This window comes from Populus trichocarpa, chromosome 3 (genome assembly GCF_000002775.5).
Source record: "Populus trichocarpa isolate Nisqually-1 chromosome 3, P.trichocarpa_v4.1, whole genome shotgun sequence".
In the NCBI taxonomy this organism is placed as follows: Eukaryota; Viridiplantae; Streptophyta; class Magnoliopsida; order Malpighiales; family Salicaceae; genus Populus; species Populus trichocarpa.
The window spans coordinates 20,428,946-20,446,611 of NC_037287.2; the positions used below are offsets into that span (position 1 = coordinate 20,428,946).

The window sequence follows — 17,666 nt, forward strand, 5'->3', positions numbered from 1 at the left end:
TACAGCATGTAATCAGCCGAGAAACCACTTATTTTCCATGCAAGCATCACGCAGAATACATAGAAGCTCACTGAGTAGCAACACTGAGATAATGAAATGAACTTCATTGAAGATTATGCAATCCATAATTTCCCCACTTGTCAACTCTTCTTGCCCACTTACATTTTCACATTAACTAAAGTAAGAAGGTTAGTACAATTTTGAGTTATTGATTAAGGATGGAAACTGCTGTAATCTCCTGTAAGTATAATGCTGCCTGTTTGACCTGCTGATGAGGTCGAATTATAGGATGTCAAGGCGAGATTAAGCGGGCACCATGCAAGATGGCCTAGTGCTCTAGTTTGGGAATGTACAAATTGTTATGTAGGTTGATTTGGCTGATCCATAGCTACAAGCTCATCTCATCAGGTAGGCTGATTTCAAGAAAATACAGGCTGAAGACCAGCAGCAATACATGTGAGAAAAATAATTTAACAAAAAAAATAATAATCCAGATCTTGAAACAGAATCACGTATAGTTTGAGTTCTATTACCTTGCAGACATGAAAGCCATACCAAAGAATACGGCCTTAACAGCTTGTTTCTGACCAGCATAATCAAATGCCAGTGGCAGCATTTCATGCAAGGTGAGGAAAGCCATCACTCCACCAACTGCAAATGCAACAAAAATTTATAGTGAGATTAAAAGAGCACATTGATTTTCTCCAAACACCTGGAGAAACTGAGAAATAAATGGTACTGCATACCTGATCCCAGCAAACCCTCAAGAATTTCAGGACTCAAGCTGCTTGGGAATAGATAAGCTACAGTCAAGGAAAAGGACATTCTTATTGGTCGAAATTAAATGACTTCCCATGCTTTAGCAACATAAGCAATAAAAAGAAGTTGACATACCAACAAGCACCACACCAAGTGGCTCAGCCAAACCACAAAGTGTAGCTAATTTGAATGCCTGCCACTTGCTGAAATGTGGACAGAAACTAACTAGTTAATTTATATTATGGGTATAATACAATAAATTCTACTCTGTTGACATAGAAGCAAAAACAATATAGCCAAAGGTATCAGAAGAACACTGTGGTCACATAAATAAGGGTAGCTATTGTATATCTAGCCACTCCGACCCCTTAGGCAGGAGCCAGTAGTCTGGAGCCAAAAATTGTTGAGTGTATCTGCACTATATCATACTATTAAATGATATGTGCAAAAATCAGGTTATGGTTTCCTTTTTGTTTTCCTTTATTTGAGATCCTTGCTTTCTTCAGGAATTGAAAAATCGTGGAGGCCAAACAAGAGTGTTAGTGAATAGATCAGGCTACTATGGTAGGCACTAATGCTACCCCAATAAAAAAGCAGCACTTCTGACTCCCTTTAAAATTTTGCTACAACACAAGGACATAACGTAGAAGAATAAAATTGCTACCTTGACCATCTTCAGCAGTGCATGGGATATCCAAATTTTTTTATCAAACTCCAGCACAGCTTCCTGACCTCTATATTCATTACTCTGCCACTCTACAGTTCTATCTCTAGATTCTAGACTGTCAACAGGGCAATTATCTCCACCACTATCACCAGTAATCGCCTCCCTATTTGTTGATTCTTATTTCCAATAAAGTACCATTTCAGGCTACTTCCACAGAAAACATGCTTCGGACCATTTCTTTCTAAAGGGGTTTTTACTGAAGCTTTAGAAAGCTGAATAGAGCAGTGCCTTGGGAAATTTTTACCTCTGTGTTGCAAAATAAATAGGAAGTGCAACAGCAACACCCTGTGGAAATAGACATGAAAAAGTTAGGACAAATAAATAGGTAGTGCAACAGCAACACCCTGTGGAAATGAACATAAAGAAGTTAGGATTGTCGGAGTATAATATAAATTATATCTTCAACAACTTAAGCTTTTAGATTCAACCGATTTTTTAACATGGTAACAAAGCCTTGTTGACCAACCACAACATCATATTTTATATTTGTAGATGGGAAAAAGCATTAACAAAATACAGGAAAATGTGATAAACAAGGTTTTGGATATTAATTGGCACAACAGTCCAACTGCAGAAAATATCCTTCTCAAGCACGACATTATGGAACTTTCAAAATGAAAACCAAATATATCCACTGTGCCTAGACACATCTTATCATAAGATAAATTGCATATTATGTCTATAGGCAAGAAAAACACAATTAATTCCCATTAATGCTGGCAGCAGAAGACATCCTCTCAATTTTTTTGTATTAAAATCCATAAATAATTGGCACTTAAAATGTTCAAAGTTCAAAGGAACCAACTATCATTCAGGAAGAAAGCAACCTCTTTGAAGAACTGATAGCATATGTAAGCATACCTCTGGAATGTTGTGCAAAGCAATTGCCACAGCCAAATTAATACCAACACGGAGGCCCTAAAATAGAATTATAAAAGAAGATTACAGAATTGACTTACCAAAGAATAAGAAAATAGCTTCTGGATCTCAAGACCCGAGATTAAAACAATCATTGTTAGCTTCCAGTTGACAATTGTATTTAATGGAAATAACATGCACACTAAGATTAATTTCTAAAACCATGTGGTACCAAATTGGTTGCATCCAGGAACCAACAAGTATTGAAGTGGGTTGTGACTGAAGGCAACATTGTATGAAAAAAGACTACGACATCTTAACCAAAGATCCTTGGTTATTGTGATTCGGCAATTCATAATAGTATACTGAGAAGCAACAAATTTGATTCTTTCAGATGCGGACTATAATTTTTTCATAAAAAGATTCTAAAAAATGGAACTAAACTCCTTGTTTTGGTGCCATTGAGTAATCGTGCGACTGAATGGTTCGCTTTCTCGTCTTCATCATACCAAAGTCAAATAAACAATCTTCTTAGCACAGGAAGCACAAGTAAAATCGCATGCAAATGCAACCCGCGATACTAAAGAAGGTAAAAATATCATTAAAGAAACAAGTCTTTTTCTTCAAGAAATTAAACAGTAAACATGGTGCTGAATTGAACAAGCTCCAATTTGTTAAACAATCATATATTAAGACTTTAAGAAAAACCCTTCGTGTTTCTGTTTTCAGGATGAAGCTTTGATGGGTGAGTTTCATTCAAGACAGGTGTATTTTAAGAGTGACACAAGTACTAGACTTTAATCTGTGTATGCATATATATTTTAGCCGAACAGAATACCAACACTACAGAGGAAATATAAATAAGGCTAATGCTACCTTCATTGATCCAAGGAACACTGCCATTCCCTCTGGGAAGTTATGCAAGCTTATTCCTGCAGTCCATGAAAGACAAGATTCAATCTGAACAGACTAGTTTATGAACTTTTCCAACTAAAAGGTACTAAATTTACTGTTTTCAACTCTTGGGGCCCTGATATCTTTACCAGTTTAGTTAAAAAAAGAGAAGAAGAAAAAAAACAGAGCACAAGCAAGCAAAATTGAAGTTAGAGAGTGATAGAATAGGACCAGAGAAGGTCAGTCATACCTATTGCAGTGATAATGCCACTGAACAAAACTTGGCGACGCTGCTTTTTCAAAATCTCCTTTCCCCCTTGGTCACCATTTTTCTGTTACCAAACAAAGTTCCAAACTGTCACATTACCTTCTAATATTCTAGCTGCATAGAAAAGCAGCCATTGTTGAAGTGACAAAGCAATTAAGTATTAGGAAAATGTATCATCCAGAACCTTTTTACTTTTAACATCTAAGCTTGAGGTAAGTGTTGGCTCTGGGATAAAATTGGCGATGATACCAAAGAATACAACACCTCCAAAAAACTGTTCCGTCAAGGAAAAAAAATGACAGGTATAAATGAATAAATAATGTGTAGTAAGCAATAAAATTTGAATTTGATGAAGAAAAGGAAAGATATAGCTAACCCAGAGGTTGCCTTTTAAGAATCCAATTGAATTGATAGCATTATGAGCAAGATCAAGGAATGATATGCACAGCATCAGGCCTGCAGCAAAACCCTGCATAGAGAAGCTTAGAAAGTGTTAATGCAAACACTTTCCCCTGGAGTTTAATACAACATTAGGATCATTCATGGAAACTCCATGCCGCAGCATTCTCTCATAAGCATGTACTAATACCAGAATTAAGCAGACACAGGAAATTAATTAGCCACTATCCTTTCATAGGTAGATAAAACACTAAAAGGTGGCGTTCTTTTCTTGTGAGAAGAAGAAGCAATAAAGAAGGGCAAAAACAAAACAGCTTTTTGCATATGGAGACTTCAACTTCTGAAAACCACCTGTAATAACCCAAGCATCTTCAAATTGGGAGTCTGACAAAGAATTACGAAGAGTGCACCTGTTTCATAGTCCAAAGAGTTATAGATAGGTTAAATGTGTTAAGCATAGTAAACAAGAAAAACTGGTGTCCATACACAAAGTCAGTGAGCATCAAAAAAACACCTCAGTAAGTAAACAGGACCATCAAAACTAGAAGAGTAAAACAATTAGTCAATAGTAATATTTGAATTTCATGCCATATTCATGTAGACAAGTCTTTCGTTGCTAACCTAGTGAAGTACTCGAACCACCCAAAACAGAGACGCCAAGCACAATAATCATGAAAGTGTCCGTGGAGATGCTCTCACTCAGACCAAAACGTTAACAATATAGAAAAATATGAGTGCTAGGACGTAGGAGGTGTAGTGGGTGCTGAGGATTTGATAAATTTTATAGGGCCTTTTGTGTTTGGAAAATTATGGATTCCAGGCAACTTTAGGGAAGTAAATTTTATAGGCCTCTTCACATGAGCTTCTAACACTAGACCAAGTAAATTAGGCAACTTTCTAATCTTCAACAGAAATTGTTAAGAATTAAGGCTAATGGATTTACTTCTTTTCCTTGAAATTAAAAAAAAAAATCGTTGTCTTTTCCTCAACAATCATCTTACCGAAAAAAGGATCCCTCCATTTATCAGTTCAATCACTAGTCTTCATTATACATAGCCAGAAACTCTCAATCAACTTCTAAATTAACATCCCTTAATTTTAATCTTCTTCTTGTTACAATTCAGATTCAAGAAACCAGTCCACAAGCAAGAACAATCAGGACCAAATTTAATCCGACTATAATACAACAAAAACTGCAATTTAAACCAACTAACACAACAGAGTCTTCCACATTATAGTAAAAATGCATGAAAAACCATGAACCAACTAAACCCCACATCATATTTCCATTAAAAAAAACAAATGATAGTAAAACAAAGTCCACAACGTGAAAACATCAAGAACCTAAAAAAGACTACGTACGCAACCATATCAGCACAAAAAGAAAAATCCTTAATCATGGTATCTTAAAATTTTCAAATAAAACAAGAATTTTGAACCCATCATAGAAAAACATAAAAAGTTGCAAGCTTTATATATAACTTACCTATAGAAGTGCTTAATCCACCCACAAGAGACAGAGCCAAAGCTACCATGACCTGAGAATCCATTGAAAGAAATGCTTCTTTTCTGTATATGACAATGACCCAAGTACTGTTTAGAGCTAGTTTATATAACCACTCCACTGAAGGAATGATTGTGCTTAGAGGAAAAGAATATAAAGAGGAGAAAGAAAGGGATGGTTTGAGAGAAAGGAACATGAAATGTTCAAGGAAGTACGGTTTCCTTACTCAACCGTCTATCTGTTTGTCATGCGGTAAAACTTCGTTTTTTAAGACTTTTAAAAAACATTTAAGCTTTAAAATTATTTTTTATAATATTTTTAAATTGTTATAATGTATGGATTTCAAAATAAATTTAAAAAATATTATTTTAATATATTTTCAAATAAAAAATAACTTTTAGCTCACCCGTAAACATTCACTTTAACTAACTTCTTTACCATATTTTTAAATAAAAATAAAATTAAATATTAATTAAATTAAATATTACTAATACATAATAGTAAATACTCTTTAACATGAACAGCTATAAAGTTTATCTAGAATTGATTGATGAAGACTTGAATTGATCTAGATAAAAATAAAATAGATGAAAAAACAAACTTAATTGACCTGATTAAAAACTCAGGTTAACACGGTGATTGACTCGGGTCTAACCGAGTCAAAATACAATCCTTAACTCGTTAATGTTTTTTTTTAAAAAAATTAAAACAATATTGTTTTGATCTTTAAAAAAAAAATTAGAATTAACTCGAATTTATCCTTGTAATCTATAACTCAGACCTTGTCACATGTCTAGTCTTATAACTATTCTATTCTGAAAGTTTTTGGAAGGACGGGTACCAACTAGGAAACATCTTTTTATATATTTTGATAATAAAAAAATTTATTTTCAATCTATTATTTTGGATTTTAAATTAAGAGGAGTTGGATAAAAATATTTATCGTATATACAATTATACATTATTTAAATGTAAATTATTTATTTAAAATTTAATTTAAGAAATATTTAGTTTTCATACATGATTCAAGAATTTCAGACCACATTCTAAAAAAATCTTAGACAAATAAAAAAATTGAAATTCTGATAAATAATTAGCAGTTTACACTTTATATCATGTCTCAAACTTTGAAAAGCAATCCAGACATTATTCTAAACATTATTGTGAGCAAGGCCAAGGTTTGGAGGGCAATATAATATATTAGCCTAATGTTTTGTTGTATCTAATATCAATTTAATATAATTTAATTTGCAATAGCTAGGTATTCAAATGAAAATTTGAAAGATTAGATATTTAAATGAAATCTAAAACTTGTTTGGAGTTGCGTTTCAAACCACATTACCCTAAATTTTGAATAATTTTTTTTTAAAATTAATTTTTTTATATGTTTTTTTTCATTTTAATGTGTTGATATAAAAAATAATTTTTAAAAAATAAAAAATATATTTTAATGCATCTTCGAGCAAAAAAAACATTTTAAAAAGAAACTGTTAGTACACTTTTCAACCTCTAAATAAGATAAGAAGTATATTACCATAAATTATTGTGTTAGAGTCAACCTCTAGCTATTGAGTAAATCTATATTTATTAGTTTTTTTATTTAAACTGATAATTTTTTAATTTTTTTTAAAAAAAATTCTTGTTTTGATCCAATTATGTTTGGATTGAGTTTGGTCAAATCAATTAGATCGAATATCAACTCACCAGATCATCGAATTTAGTTATATAATATCAAAACTGGTTCAGATTAAAATTCGATCTGAATTAATTTTAAGTTATGAATTTATCAATCGACTTTAATAATTATGATTAGAAAATTAGATTTAAAAAATTAATAAAATACAACAAAAGTTGTAAAAAAAAAAAAAAAAGCCTAATTATTTAACTTTTGACTTGCAAAATATTTATTCGAAACCGTTTATTAAGAAACAAAATAAATGACATTATAAGATATACAAAATTGAATTAAAATTAGAAACTGTCGTCCCATTAATGTTGAATTGAAATTACATGTATACCCTTGTCATTTTTTATTTTCCCTTCTCAAGCCTTTTCAACATTCGGACATGTTCGCCTTCAACTTTGTCTTAAGCCTATGGGTCGGGCTTTTGAGTTTTGTGCCTTTTGATGTGGTTTCTAGACTTTGAAATATGTAATAAGAGGAATTATCCAAGGTATATTTTCATTTATGAAAATATTACTAGGTAATTTTGATATATTATTTTACTATATAGTTATTATAACAATTTTACTATATAATTATTAAGTACTAACTTTTGATTATTGTTTTGAAATAAAAAAAAAGTATATCTTGTTTTAAAAAATTGTAAATTTATTTCAAAACTATTACAAATATAAATTTATTTAATATTATTATCTTTTTAATTAAATATTTTTATAGTTTTTATAGCTATTTTTTTAATTAAACACAATCATATAAATTATGCGCGGGTTCCACAAACTTATAAGTAGAATTTTTATGGATGTTTATTTATATTACATAGATTGTTAGGATTAATTAATAATTATTATTTCGATCAAAAAGCAAAATTAGTGATTATTACAATAAAAAAAATTCAAAATTTCATGCTAAGAATATTTTATATTTAATAATAAAAAAAACTTTAACAGTTTTTTAAATAAAAATAATTATAATATGATTAACTCAAGGGTTAAATATTAAGACGACGTGGTTGACTTGGCGTCATATGATTTTTCCCTTCAATGAACCCTCTTGAAAACCCCACTCAATAGTCAATAGAAAACGCAACCAATTCCCCACTTTCTCTCTCACTTTCCCGAGAAACAAACACCCAGTCCCTTCCAAAAAAATGTCCTCTCGCCTCTCCTCCATCCTCCGCCTCCGCTCCCACTTCCTCCACCGCATCCCCGCCACCACAACCACTACAACAGCCACCGCTCTCTTCCACAACTCCACCAAATCAAAATCCATAACCCTTACCTCCCTCTCGGATCTACATTCTCTCTCCACTCTCCGCTTCTTCTCCGCCTCCCGCCGCCACAGCCCCACTCGCCCCAAACCAGTTGACATCGGAGCTCGAGCCCGCCAACTCCAAAACCGTCGTCTCTGGACCTACGCCTTAACCTTCAGCTGCATAGCAGGTTTCATCGTTATAGTGCTTAACAACTTTCAAGATCAATTAGTCTTTTACATAACACCAAGTGATGCGGTTGAGAAATTCAAGAACAACCCATCAAAGAACAAGTTCCGATTAGGTGGTTTAGTCCTTGAAGGTAGCGTAGTTCATCCGTTAACAAGTCCTGAAATGGAATTCGTTGTCACTGATTTGATTACAGATATTTTAGTTAAGTATGAAGGGTCCTTGCCTGATTTGTTTCGAGAAGGACATTCTGTTGTTGTTGAAGGGTTTATGAAGGAATTGGATGATAAGGTGAGGAAGGAAGTTGGGTTGAAGAATGTTTCTGGGAAGGCGAGGAGTGGAGAGTGTTATTTTAAGGCGTTTGATGTCTTGGCTAAGCATGATGAGAAGTATATGCCTCAAGAAGTTGCGGCCGCGATTGAGAGGAATAAGAAGTTGATCGAGGCTGGTGAAGTTGGGGAAGGTGGAGCTGAGAAGAAGAAGTGAAATCATCGGTATGATTCAAAATTTTTTATTTTTTGATCTATTCTATGATTTATACTTGTTTTTGGTAATGTAGTGTATTTGATCGGATGTTATCTGATATTTAGTGATAAGAATATATATGAAATGGGAGGGATTTAATTGGGAGCTATCAATACATTTCTCGGATCTATCTATGCATTGTTTTGAGGTGAGAGGATAGATAGTTATTGGATTTTGAGGGAGAGGGAATTTGATCAATTGAGGCGGCAACTTTTGTAATTGCATATTGACTTATGAATAATCTTTCACTTTAATGCAATAATGAATAACCTCCATCAATGAATGAATGTGCTTGTGGATCGATGAGTGTGAATTGGTTTTCAATAATTATGCTAATGTTTCTGTTATGGATTTTTTTCCCTATGTTTCGATATTTGATTTTTCTGTGTCATGTATGGCTGATAAAAGTTGAGCCCATGATTCCAGTCCATCTCGGATGGAAATCCCTCCTGATTTTAGAGTGGAATCGTAGTTTTTCTGCTGAAAATTAGGGGAAATGAATACGTTTCTTAGTTCATCATACAAACAATGACCAAATAACTCGACTACGATGACTGTTATTGAAGCTTCCTTTTTGCATTCCCAAATTGTTTATGCAAGTCATTTTATAAAAAAAAAATCTTAGTTAAATCGTGCCATTATAGTGTTGCTTCTGCCTCACTGGAAGTTCAGGACATTCATAGATATGGTTTGCTGTATTTGGTTTAGAAACATATTACTGCAGTGGTTGCTGTTGAGTTTCTCATAGAGATGATGATGTCCGTTTTTGTCCAGAAACCTGAATTTCAGATAGTTTAATCAGCAGGTTTTGAGATCAGTCATTAATTTGGGTTTATACCAGGAAACACAATTTGAAACTGGTATATTTGGCTCTTTATACCTAGGCTCAGAACAATGACATAAATGGTGGTATTGCTGGCAAGTTCACGAGTGGGGAATATCACTCTTTGGTCAGCTTTGGCTAAAGAATGATGAGAAGTATAATGCGTAATGATGAGGTTATGGCAGTTATTGAGGTTATGGCTGCTATTGAGACTAGGCTGGCTGAGTCTACGAAGGAGACAAATCATTGATTGTTCATTGATGGGCATTGCTTGAAAGTTCAGATATTTAGTGGATCATGACTTTGTATAGAGGTGGTGCATAGGTAGTTTTCTTTGAATTTTGAAAAAATGGTGTTATTTGATTAATGAGCATGGCTTTATTTGCTTTTCTTTCTCGCCAACTTGCTCGTCATCTATAGGTTGTGTTTGTTTAGTATCCGAAAATAGAAGGGACAAAAACATGTTTGGTTTGAAGACAATGACATAAATTAAATCTGTTTCTAGGATAGTTCTTGGAGTGAATTTATACTCTTTCAGAACAGTAAGGACAAGGGGACATGTCCTCTCTATCCTCATTGTGTCCATCTCTTCTATTTTGATATAGTAACCAAATGCTACCATATGGTACATGAGCATCAGGTTAACAGTGGATAGTTGGAAACCAAATTGATAGATATTCAGGTGAGGGAATTCATGCTGCCCTTGTGTGTTGTGGAGGAAGTTTGGTATGCAGTTTTCTCTGGATTTTCTTTATTCTTTCCTCGTGTACACTAACAGAGTGATGGGTAAACATCATTCAAGGAATGGTCATTGTATCATTACAAGTGGCAGAACTTCAACGTTTCAACTGGGTGTATTTGGTGAAAAAAATCCATTTTTCTAACCAAAATGATATCGCTTCAAGCTTTTTTTTAGCCTTGTAATCCGTGTTCCAGGTCCCGAGCCGGATCGATTCTGGGTCAGGTCATATAATCATAGGTCTTATAACCATTACACGTACAAAATATTTTAAGAAAGAAATATAAATAGCAAAGACATACTATATGAGGGTAAGTACAAATAAGCAGTTAAGTAGCGTATATAAATAGCAAAGACAGACACCAGATGAAGTCACTCCTCACCTGTACAAATCCAGCCCCAGCAACCATCGCCCTGTGACGGGGCCACACACCATATGTCCCACGGTGATGCATGATCAGAAAATGCCGATGAAGGCGCTATATTTTAAACGACAAAGAAGAACTGCTAACTTACTCCAGGTTTCAAGTGAAGGAGTTGGTGTTTATTTTAGGTTTGCAATATTGAATAGCTGGTTTTTCCAGATTTATGTGCTTGTGGTTATGGACATTGGATTATCAGATGTACATAGTTAAGGGAAATCCGCATTGTTGCTATCAGTTACGGTACAAGAAATGGGAGCAAGATAGGCTATATTGGGATAAAGATTTTGAGACATGAGATTTAAGACATTTTATTTTATGTTTCTAAGCAATATCTAATTATAAATAAACAAGCTCAATGTCATAACCAAGCAATCTAAGTGTAATATCTGTTAGGGGTGGGCATTGATTCAAATGGTCTGGCCTGGACAAAAAAATCTTTGATTCAAATGGTCTGGTTTGGATAAAAAATTCCTAACCGAATATTTTTTTTCTAATTTTGATATGAACTGAACCGAATAAATGAACTAAACTGAATAGTTTGTTTTTACATTTATTAAAATTATACAATTAATGAGTCTTTAGTTAGGTTTTTTTTTATAGATTTAACGAGTCTTTAGTTTATAAGGAGTTTTTTTTTTTTTTAATTTGATTCTGTTTTTTTTTAATTGTTTCTAAAATATGAAACCAAAACCAGATAAAATTGGTTTTTTTTATAAAAAAAATGACTAGAATTATCCAACAAATTCAAAAAACCATTTAATTTAGTTAATTTCGTGCAAGATTTTACAAATATTTTGGATAATTTAATTAATTTTCTCACCCTTGATGTCTACAACTATATCTTATTTAAGACATTTTTATGATTCGAAATTCTAACTTGTTCTGCAGGTAATCATGATTTCTTTTGATTCGAGATACCTTAGCAGTGGTAGATTCAATCTTCAACATTAATGAAAAGGATCTTGCCTGTATAGCATGTCTTTTAATTTGGTTTTTCCATAATTTTGAGCTGAAATGAAGTCAGGGGTTAAGATCGAATCATGATTATAAGAAACAAGCAAAATGTTGCTAAGCTGCTCCATTCCCATTTTTGAAGAACTCCTTAATGAGCATTGTCAGCATCCACAAAAAAAGACAGAAATTTGACAATTGACAATCTACTGTATACACTCTCCGTGTCAGTTCAAGTTAAATTAGCCAACTGAGTCTTCAGAATCTCGTGCTGCTAAGCTGCTCCATTGCCATTTTTTTCGAGTTTCATGAGGCTCTTTGTCAACCAAATTGCTGTTTCTCTTGATGACACAGCTTCTTCGCTGAAGGGTCCTAGTACTCCTGATAGCTCCTCATACCTTTCCTGTCTTAGCAAATTTGCACAAATCTCTAGCAGTGATTCCAGAGCATCTGCCCTTTGCAGGCTCTGAGGATTCCATTCAATCTTTATTTCATCACCATGTAGGGAAGTCAGTGAACTGATCAATGAGATGTCACTAGGGGTTCTGTTCATTTCCTTTTGTCCAACATCATTTCCGCAGGGCGGTTTTGATGGTGTTGATTTCATTTCTGTTACTGCTGGGAGTTTGCAGAATTTGGGTTCCAATTCCATATCATGTCCAGTTTTGTCACCCATCGCGGATGCCGATGCCTTTTTGTAACCAGAAAGGCCAACATAGCCTGTTGAATCTTCAGACAGCTTTTCCATTCTTTTGCAAATCCCAAGACTAGCATTTTTGAATTCCATGCTAGCTTGTCCAGCTCCACAGAGCTTCTCTTGGACTATTTGTGACTTCTTAGAAGCAATTTCTGTCTTCTCGTCTTCAGGGTGAGTCCTTGCAATACTTGCTGAAGAGGTTTCAGAGTTGGCACTTTCGGTTTTTTCTGCACTGTTGTACAAATCACTGGCTGCTACTTTTTGTTCAAAAGCATCCTGCTTAAAACATCTGCACCCCTTTGATGGACTTGCTTTCAAACCTATGTTATTCTTGTGAACACTAGACTTGTTAGGTAACCGGGTTCCTTTTGGTTTATCCAGGAAGCTGTATTCGGACTTTACAGGGAGGAACACGAGAGATAGATTTTGGCATTTAGCAAGATATGGCTGCAGATGGGGGTGCCTCAACAACTCTGCAGCCTAATTAGGACAACGCAAACATTAATGAGAATAACCTTTCATAATAAGAGAAGAGAAGCAGCAAGGGCATCTCAGACTCACTGTTGGTCTATGTTCTGGGCTCTTTCTCAGCATGGTTTTGATTAACTGTTTTCTGCAGATAAGAAGCTAACCCTTCAGTTGTATTTTCCTTGATATAGTGCATATGCATAAGAGGTTACAGAGAGTATGACTTACAATGTGGAGGAATAAGCAGCTGGGAGTGGAGAAATGGAAGAACGATTTATCTTATTAATCAGTCCAGCCATATCCTGTGCATAAACATAGTAAAAGTTATCGACCATGTATCAGAAAAAGTAAGTCTAATGTTTGTCCGAACAAGGTCATGTGACGCATACATGAGCTCTAAATGCAGGTTGATGTGCAGCTATCTCAAACATACAGCAACCTGTAAAATCATAGAAAATGTGATTTCAAGAGATTATGCTACCAGGTTGGAAAATTTAACAAATGTGTCAGCAGGATTTTCATTACCTAGAGACCAAATGTCCGATTTGTAGCCATAAGGTATGTCTGCAAGAAGTTCAGGACACATATACTTGGGAGTGCCTACAATCTACAGAAATAACAAGCTGTATTAGTCAACTGTCAGCATTTCGCAGGAAAGTTCAGATAAACAAATGATCCTCTTTGTTATGCCACCAATGGCAGAACTAGCAATACATAGGAGCTTGGCACAATCGGACCAGATCGATAATTGAACCATTACCGTGGATGCAAGATCCTCCTTGTTCAACAATTTTGCAAGTCCAAAGTCACCTGGACATGTACTGTGAGATAATACAGTTTCTGTGCAATTGAAACAAATAAAATGTTAAAGAGTTCTGTGTATTTGCATCCTGACCTAGCTGGATGTTGCCATCTTTCGTAAGGAATATGTTAGAGCACTGGCATTGGAGAGTGGATTCATATCAGAATGATGTTATGAACAAGTTTTTTCAAATGAAAATTGCTACTGAAACATACTTTTAAATCTCTGTGAAGGACACGATTGGAGTGGAGGTAGTCCACAGCAAGCAACAACTGTGTCAGCCATTTGCAGAGTTTCTGGAGTAGAGTTGGAAAATAATTTGCATTAGATGCAAAACTAACATGAGAAAGAAAATTGTCACCAAGGACTTTAGTTTCTTGTAGATATTCCACATGTTCTTTACCTCTTCAGGAAGATACGTCCCTCTAGCTTTCTTTATCATCTGAGCCCTGTAGCAACAGTATCAGGTTAAGCATAGAAGGTAAGGATATAGGTTTCCATGATTAGGAAATTCACAAAATTGAGTCTGGTTCAAGCATTGAATAAAAAATCAACATGCATGGCAAGGCAGTAGCTACTACTGCATGGATCTGTGTCGTCCACACTGTGCGCAGATGGTGGGGATCTGTGCAACCACGCAGTCGCAACCCCACCACGCAAAACCCTATTGGCAACGTGTGTTTTAGTACGCACTTTGAAATATCTAGGATCTTGCATGCCAATTCAAGATTGAACTCAAATTTCTATACTATAGTAACTTACATGTCTCCTCCCGCACAGTAACTTGTCACGATGCATACATAGGATTCCTGTAAAACATAGGCAGAGAGTGATGATACTATTTTTGGTACTTGGGAGAGATGATTTGCTCAATAAATTTTCCTTCTTCTGTTTCCCCCTCAATTGTGAGGTAAAACCAGTGTAAACAATAGCAGATTGCTAAAGGGGTACCTTTTCCACCCATGAATCTTTGTACTCCACGATATAGGGATTATTCAGCTTCGATATCAAATTCATCTGCATCATATACCATCAGTAACCAAGTTATATTCCTCAGTGCAATGCATGAAAAGATAGCAGAGTTGAATAAATGGTGAATTGAGCAGTTTTCAGGAGGCTGATGGTAACCTCTTGATATGCTGTTTGCTTGAATTTTTCTGTTTGTTTAGCCAAACGAATCTTCTTCAATACATACCTACAGAATACAGGTAGATTTCATTTAACAGTGTACTGTAACCAAACATAGTTAATGAAGGAAATGGATTATGGATCCATGTCACCCATGACGGGTCAACAGGGATCATGATCTCATGTAATGGAAAAGGGGGGAGGGAAGTTATCTTCAACACAAACTGAACATTAGAGTTACATTTGGTTAGTGTTCCAATATAGAAAACACATATACAAAAGGGATAAAAATATATTTAATCGGAGGAACAAAGATAGATAAATAAAATAAATTATATTTCTTTGTCCCCACTATTTTTTTTTCTCGAGATAGTAACTAAATACTATTTACATAATTCAAAGGATTCCGAGAATTCGATAACTTGAGAAGAAGAGAGAGGATAAAAGTGTTTGTAAACTTTTCTAAGGAATTTGGCATTCAAGAAGGAAAACCAAAAACTCCTCCATACTCTGAAAAGTATCGGACGCTGCAATTCAAATACATTCAGTATGTGAATATTGATTATGATTCATGTTTAGATAATATGTGTTCATGCTTAGACTAATGATTGAATTTGCATGAGACATTTCACATGAAAATAGATTTTGATCCACATATTAGTTTTTCCAACAATAATTTTCTGACAGTAAATCTTCCAAGATAACTTGGCTAAGCTGGATCATATGTCATGTCAGATTTCTGAAAACAGCTTTATACGGCAAAAGCATATTTATTCTGTAACAATTAGAGCAGGAGGAAATACATGAAATATGTGGGCCTAATCACACTTAATAAACAGGTGACTGATCCTTTCAATTATCTCTCAAAGGGCAGAGCTAAGAACTTTATTTGGCATTAACTAACCCTCGCAAGGCATCCACAGTAACATCCAGCTCTTCAGTTTTCACAGAAAAGCTGCATGATATTAAGTAAACAATGATCAATTTTAGTCCCTTGTATCCTTCCCAAGTATCTTCTTCTTCTCTCCTTTTTATTTCTGTTTCTTAGTGGAGCAAGACATGACTCAAATTGAGCCCATCAGGCTACCCCTTTCCTGAACTTGCAGGGGAGAGTTCTCTTCTACTGACCCCTCTTTTTGAAGCGCGAACAGAAACAAACATGATACCTGATGAAATTTAACTGCAAGGAAGATTTGGCAGAGAAACTCCATACCTTTTATTCTCAAATTTATGAAGAACAAGAAATGCAGCTCCAAAAATTCCTCTTCCAATTTGCTCTATAAGTCCATAATCATCCATCTTTGATACCATTTCTTTGTTCTTAGTCTCCATGACTAACTTCAATGCTGAGCAAAGTAACACAACTTTAAGCTATATATCATCCACTAGCCCCTCCAGCCTGTGCACCTCATTGACTGCTACATGTCAAGCAAGCCAGAACATTAAATGGCTACAAGCACCATTAAACTGAATTCAAGACCACAACAGAAACATTAACTGTTTGCAGAGGACAATGTCACGGTATAAGCTGTGTGGTTCAGAGATCACAAACAGGAATCATGCTACAACCATGAAGACAGTGTGCTATAAATTCTGCATTTACACCACACAGAACTGCTCAAGAATTACCCCATAAAGAGTTAAAAAAAAAACCCCTTCTAAACAGAATCCTGACTTGTCATCTGAGCTCAAGAAAAATGTGTAAGGAAAGAAACTGAACACGTTGAATGTTAATTTTAAATTCAAAAGGAGGACCAAATTTGAGGCAAAAGTTTAGTTTCCTGCCGTGACAGGTATGCCAACCACAGTTTTGAAATAGAAAAGAAAGCATAGCCTTACTTGCATTTTGGGACTCCCAGCATATCATTACTGCCATGAGTGGTTGGTGGGTCACTATCCTCTTAACTAAAGGTTCATTCTATAAATCAAACATCTTTTGACAAACTTAAAAATGTGTCTGAGTACATAGATAGCCTCAACAGATTTTTATATCACTTTTATGCATAATTATTAAACTTAGCTTGTCCAATCTGGCTATGCCCAACATGCAAGTTTGGGACTTGACTGATCCGCACCGTGATTGAGGTTAGGTGTTCAAGAAAAATTAACTCAGACCTGATCTAGTTAACTTGACGAGTTAATATTCAACGCGATGAAAACCTAGTAAAAAATTAAATTGTTTTTATAATTTTTTTAAAAAACAATATCATTTTAACTTTAAAAAATTAAAATAAAATTGTCTTGATTGACTCCAGTTAATCTGTCCAATCCATATCTCAAATCGAGTTTAATTACTGTAATTTTATATCTTAATATATTTTCAAGTAATCCTTTTCTTCCACATTTGATAATGGATACCTTTCAAATCATACCTTTTTCTCTTAAAAATGAAATTTGTTTTGTAAGAAATGTTATCATAAGTACTCTACCGGAAGTTCTAATTGAGGAATCAAGATGGACACAAAAATTTGTTGGAGGATAAAATTGTTACTGATCCAAAATTTAGGGGGCATTTTGTTGGTTTGTCCAACTTTTCTCTTCTTATCTGGGCTACAACAGGATGCCTTGGCTGTTGTT

At 34.6% G+C, this 17,666-nt stretch overlaps 3 protein-coding genes across 8 annotated transcripts; 1 reads left to right on the plus strand and 2 right to left on the minus strand.

Annotated features, from left to right (window-relative positions):
• Positions 1-89: 89 nt before the first annotated feature.
• On the minus strand, positions 90-5,646 carry LOC7478342 (zinc transporter ZTP29). 2 transcript variants are annotated; one of them, XM_002303855.4, is made up of 12 exons: positions 5,392-5,646; positions 4,257-4,315; positions 3,883-3,975; positions 3,691-3,780; positions 3,489-3,570; positions 3,221-3,276; positions 2,348-2,404; positions 1,731-1,771; positions 895-962; positions 747-803; positions 534-651; positions 90-434 (listed from the first exon to the last, which is right to left on the minus strand). In XM_002303855.4, exons 1-12 carry the CDS (start codon positions 5,603-5,605, stop codon positions 389-391), a joined length of 981 nt encoding a protein of 326 aa, XP_002303891.4. In that variant the 5' UTR covers positions 5,606-5,646; the 3' UTR covers positions 90-388. The 2 variants fall into 2 exon arrangements, with proteins under 2 accessions (XP_002303891.4, XP_024452826.2); XM_024597058.2 differs by lacking the exon at positions 4,257-4,315.
• A 2,477-nt stretch (positions 5,647-8,123) lies between these two features.
• Positions 8,124-13,661, plus strand: LOC7460200 (cytochrome c-type biogenesis protein CcmE homolog, mitochondrial). 5 transcript variants are annotated; one of them, XM_002304730.4, is made up of 2 exons: positions 8,124-9,025; positions 13,073-13,661. In XM_002304730.4, the coding sequence occupies exon 1, from the start codon at positions 8,241-8,243 to the stop codon at positions 9,015-9,017; it is 777 nt and encodes a 258-aa protein (XP_002304766.2). In that variant the 5' UTR covers positions 8,124-8,240; the 3' UTR covers positions 9,018-9,025; positions 13,073-13,661. The 5 variants fall into 5 exon arrangements, with proteins under 5 accessions (XP_002304766.2, XP_024453712.1, XP_024453714.1 ...); XM_024597944.2 differs by lacking the exon at positions 13,073-13,661 and adding an exon at positions 11,932-12,081; XM_024597946.2 differs by lacking the exon at positions 13,073-13,661 and adding an exon at positions 9,862-10,402.
• Positions 12,107-16,919, minus strand: LOC7478341 (serine/threonine-protein kinase Nek6). Its single transcript, XM_024597943.2, has 13 exons — positions 16,303-16,919; positions 15,090-15,156; positions 14,913-14,978; positions 14,724-14,770; positions 14,365-14,410; positions 14,177-14,257; positions 14,055-14,097; positions 13,920-13,969; positions 13,685-13,766; positions 13,549-13,598; positions 13,388-13,461; positions 13,253-13,304; positions 12,107-13,171 (listed from the first exon to the last, which is right to left on the minus strand). The coding sequence occupies exons 1-13, from the start codon at positions 16,419-16,421 to the stop codon at positions 12,269-12,271; spliced, it is 1,680 nt and encodes a 559-aa protein (XP_024453711.1). The 5' UTR covers positions 16,422-16,919; the 3' UTR covers positions 12,107-12,268.
• Between the last annotated feature and the right edge of the window lie 747 nt (positions 16,920-17,666).

Excerpts from the sequence above, each read along its gene's own strand:
- LOC7478342 (XM_002303855.4), bottom strand. The coding sequence starts at position 5,605 with ATGTTCCTTTCTCTCAAACCATCCCTTTCTTTCTCCTCTTTATATTCT. Across the intron at positions 3,571-3,690 it reads TAGATGTTAAAAGTAAAAAG|AAAAATGGTGACCAAGGGGG; the intron begins GTTCTGGATGAT and ends GTTTGGTAACAG. Across the intron at positions 2,405-3,220 it reads TGTTCCTTGGATCAATGAAG|GGCCTCCGTGTTGGTATTAA; the intron begins GTAGCATTAGCC and ends ATTCTATTTTAG.
- LOC7460200 (XM_002304730.4), top strand. The coding sequence starts at position 8,241 with ATGTCCTCTCGCCTCTCCTCCATCCTCCGCCTCCGCTCCCACTTCCTC.
- LOC7478341 (XM_024597943.2), bottom strand. The coding sequence starts at position 16,421 with ATGGAGACTAAGAACAAAGAAATGGTATCAAAGATGGATGATTATGGA. Across the intron at positions 13,970-14,054 it reads AGATGGCAACATCCAGCTAG|GTGACTTTGGACTTGCAAAA; the intron begins GTCAGGATGCAA and ends GTACATGTCCAG. Across the intron at positions 13,172-13,252 it reads GCCCAGAACATAGACCAACA|GCTGCAGAGTTGTTGAGGCA; the intron begins GTGAGTCTGAGA and ends TGTCCTAATTAG.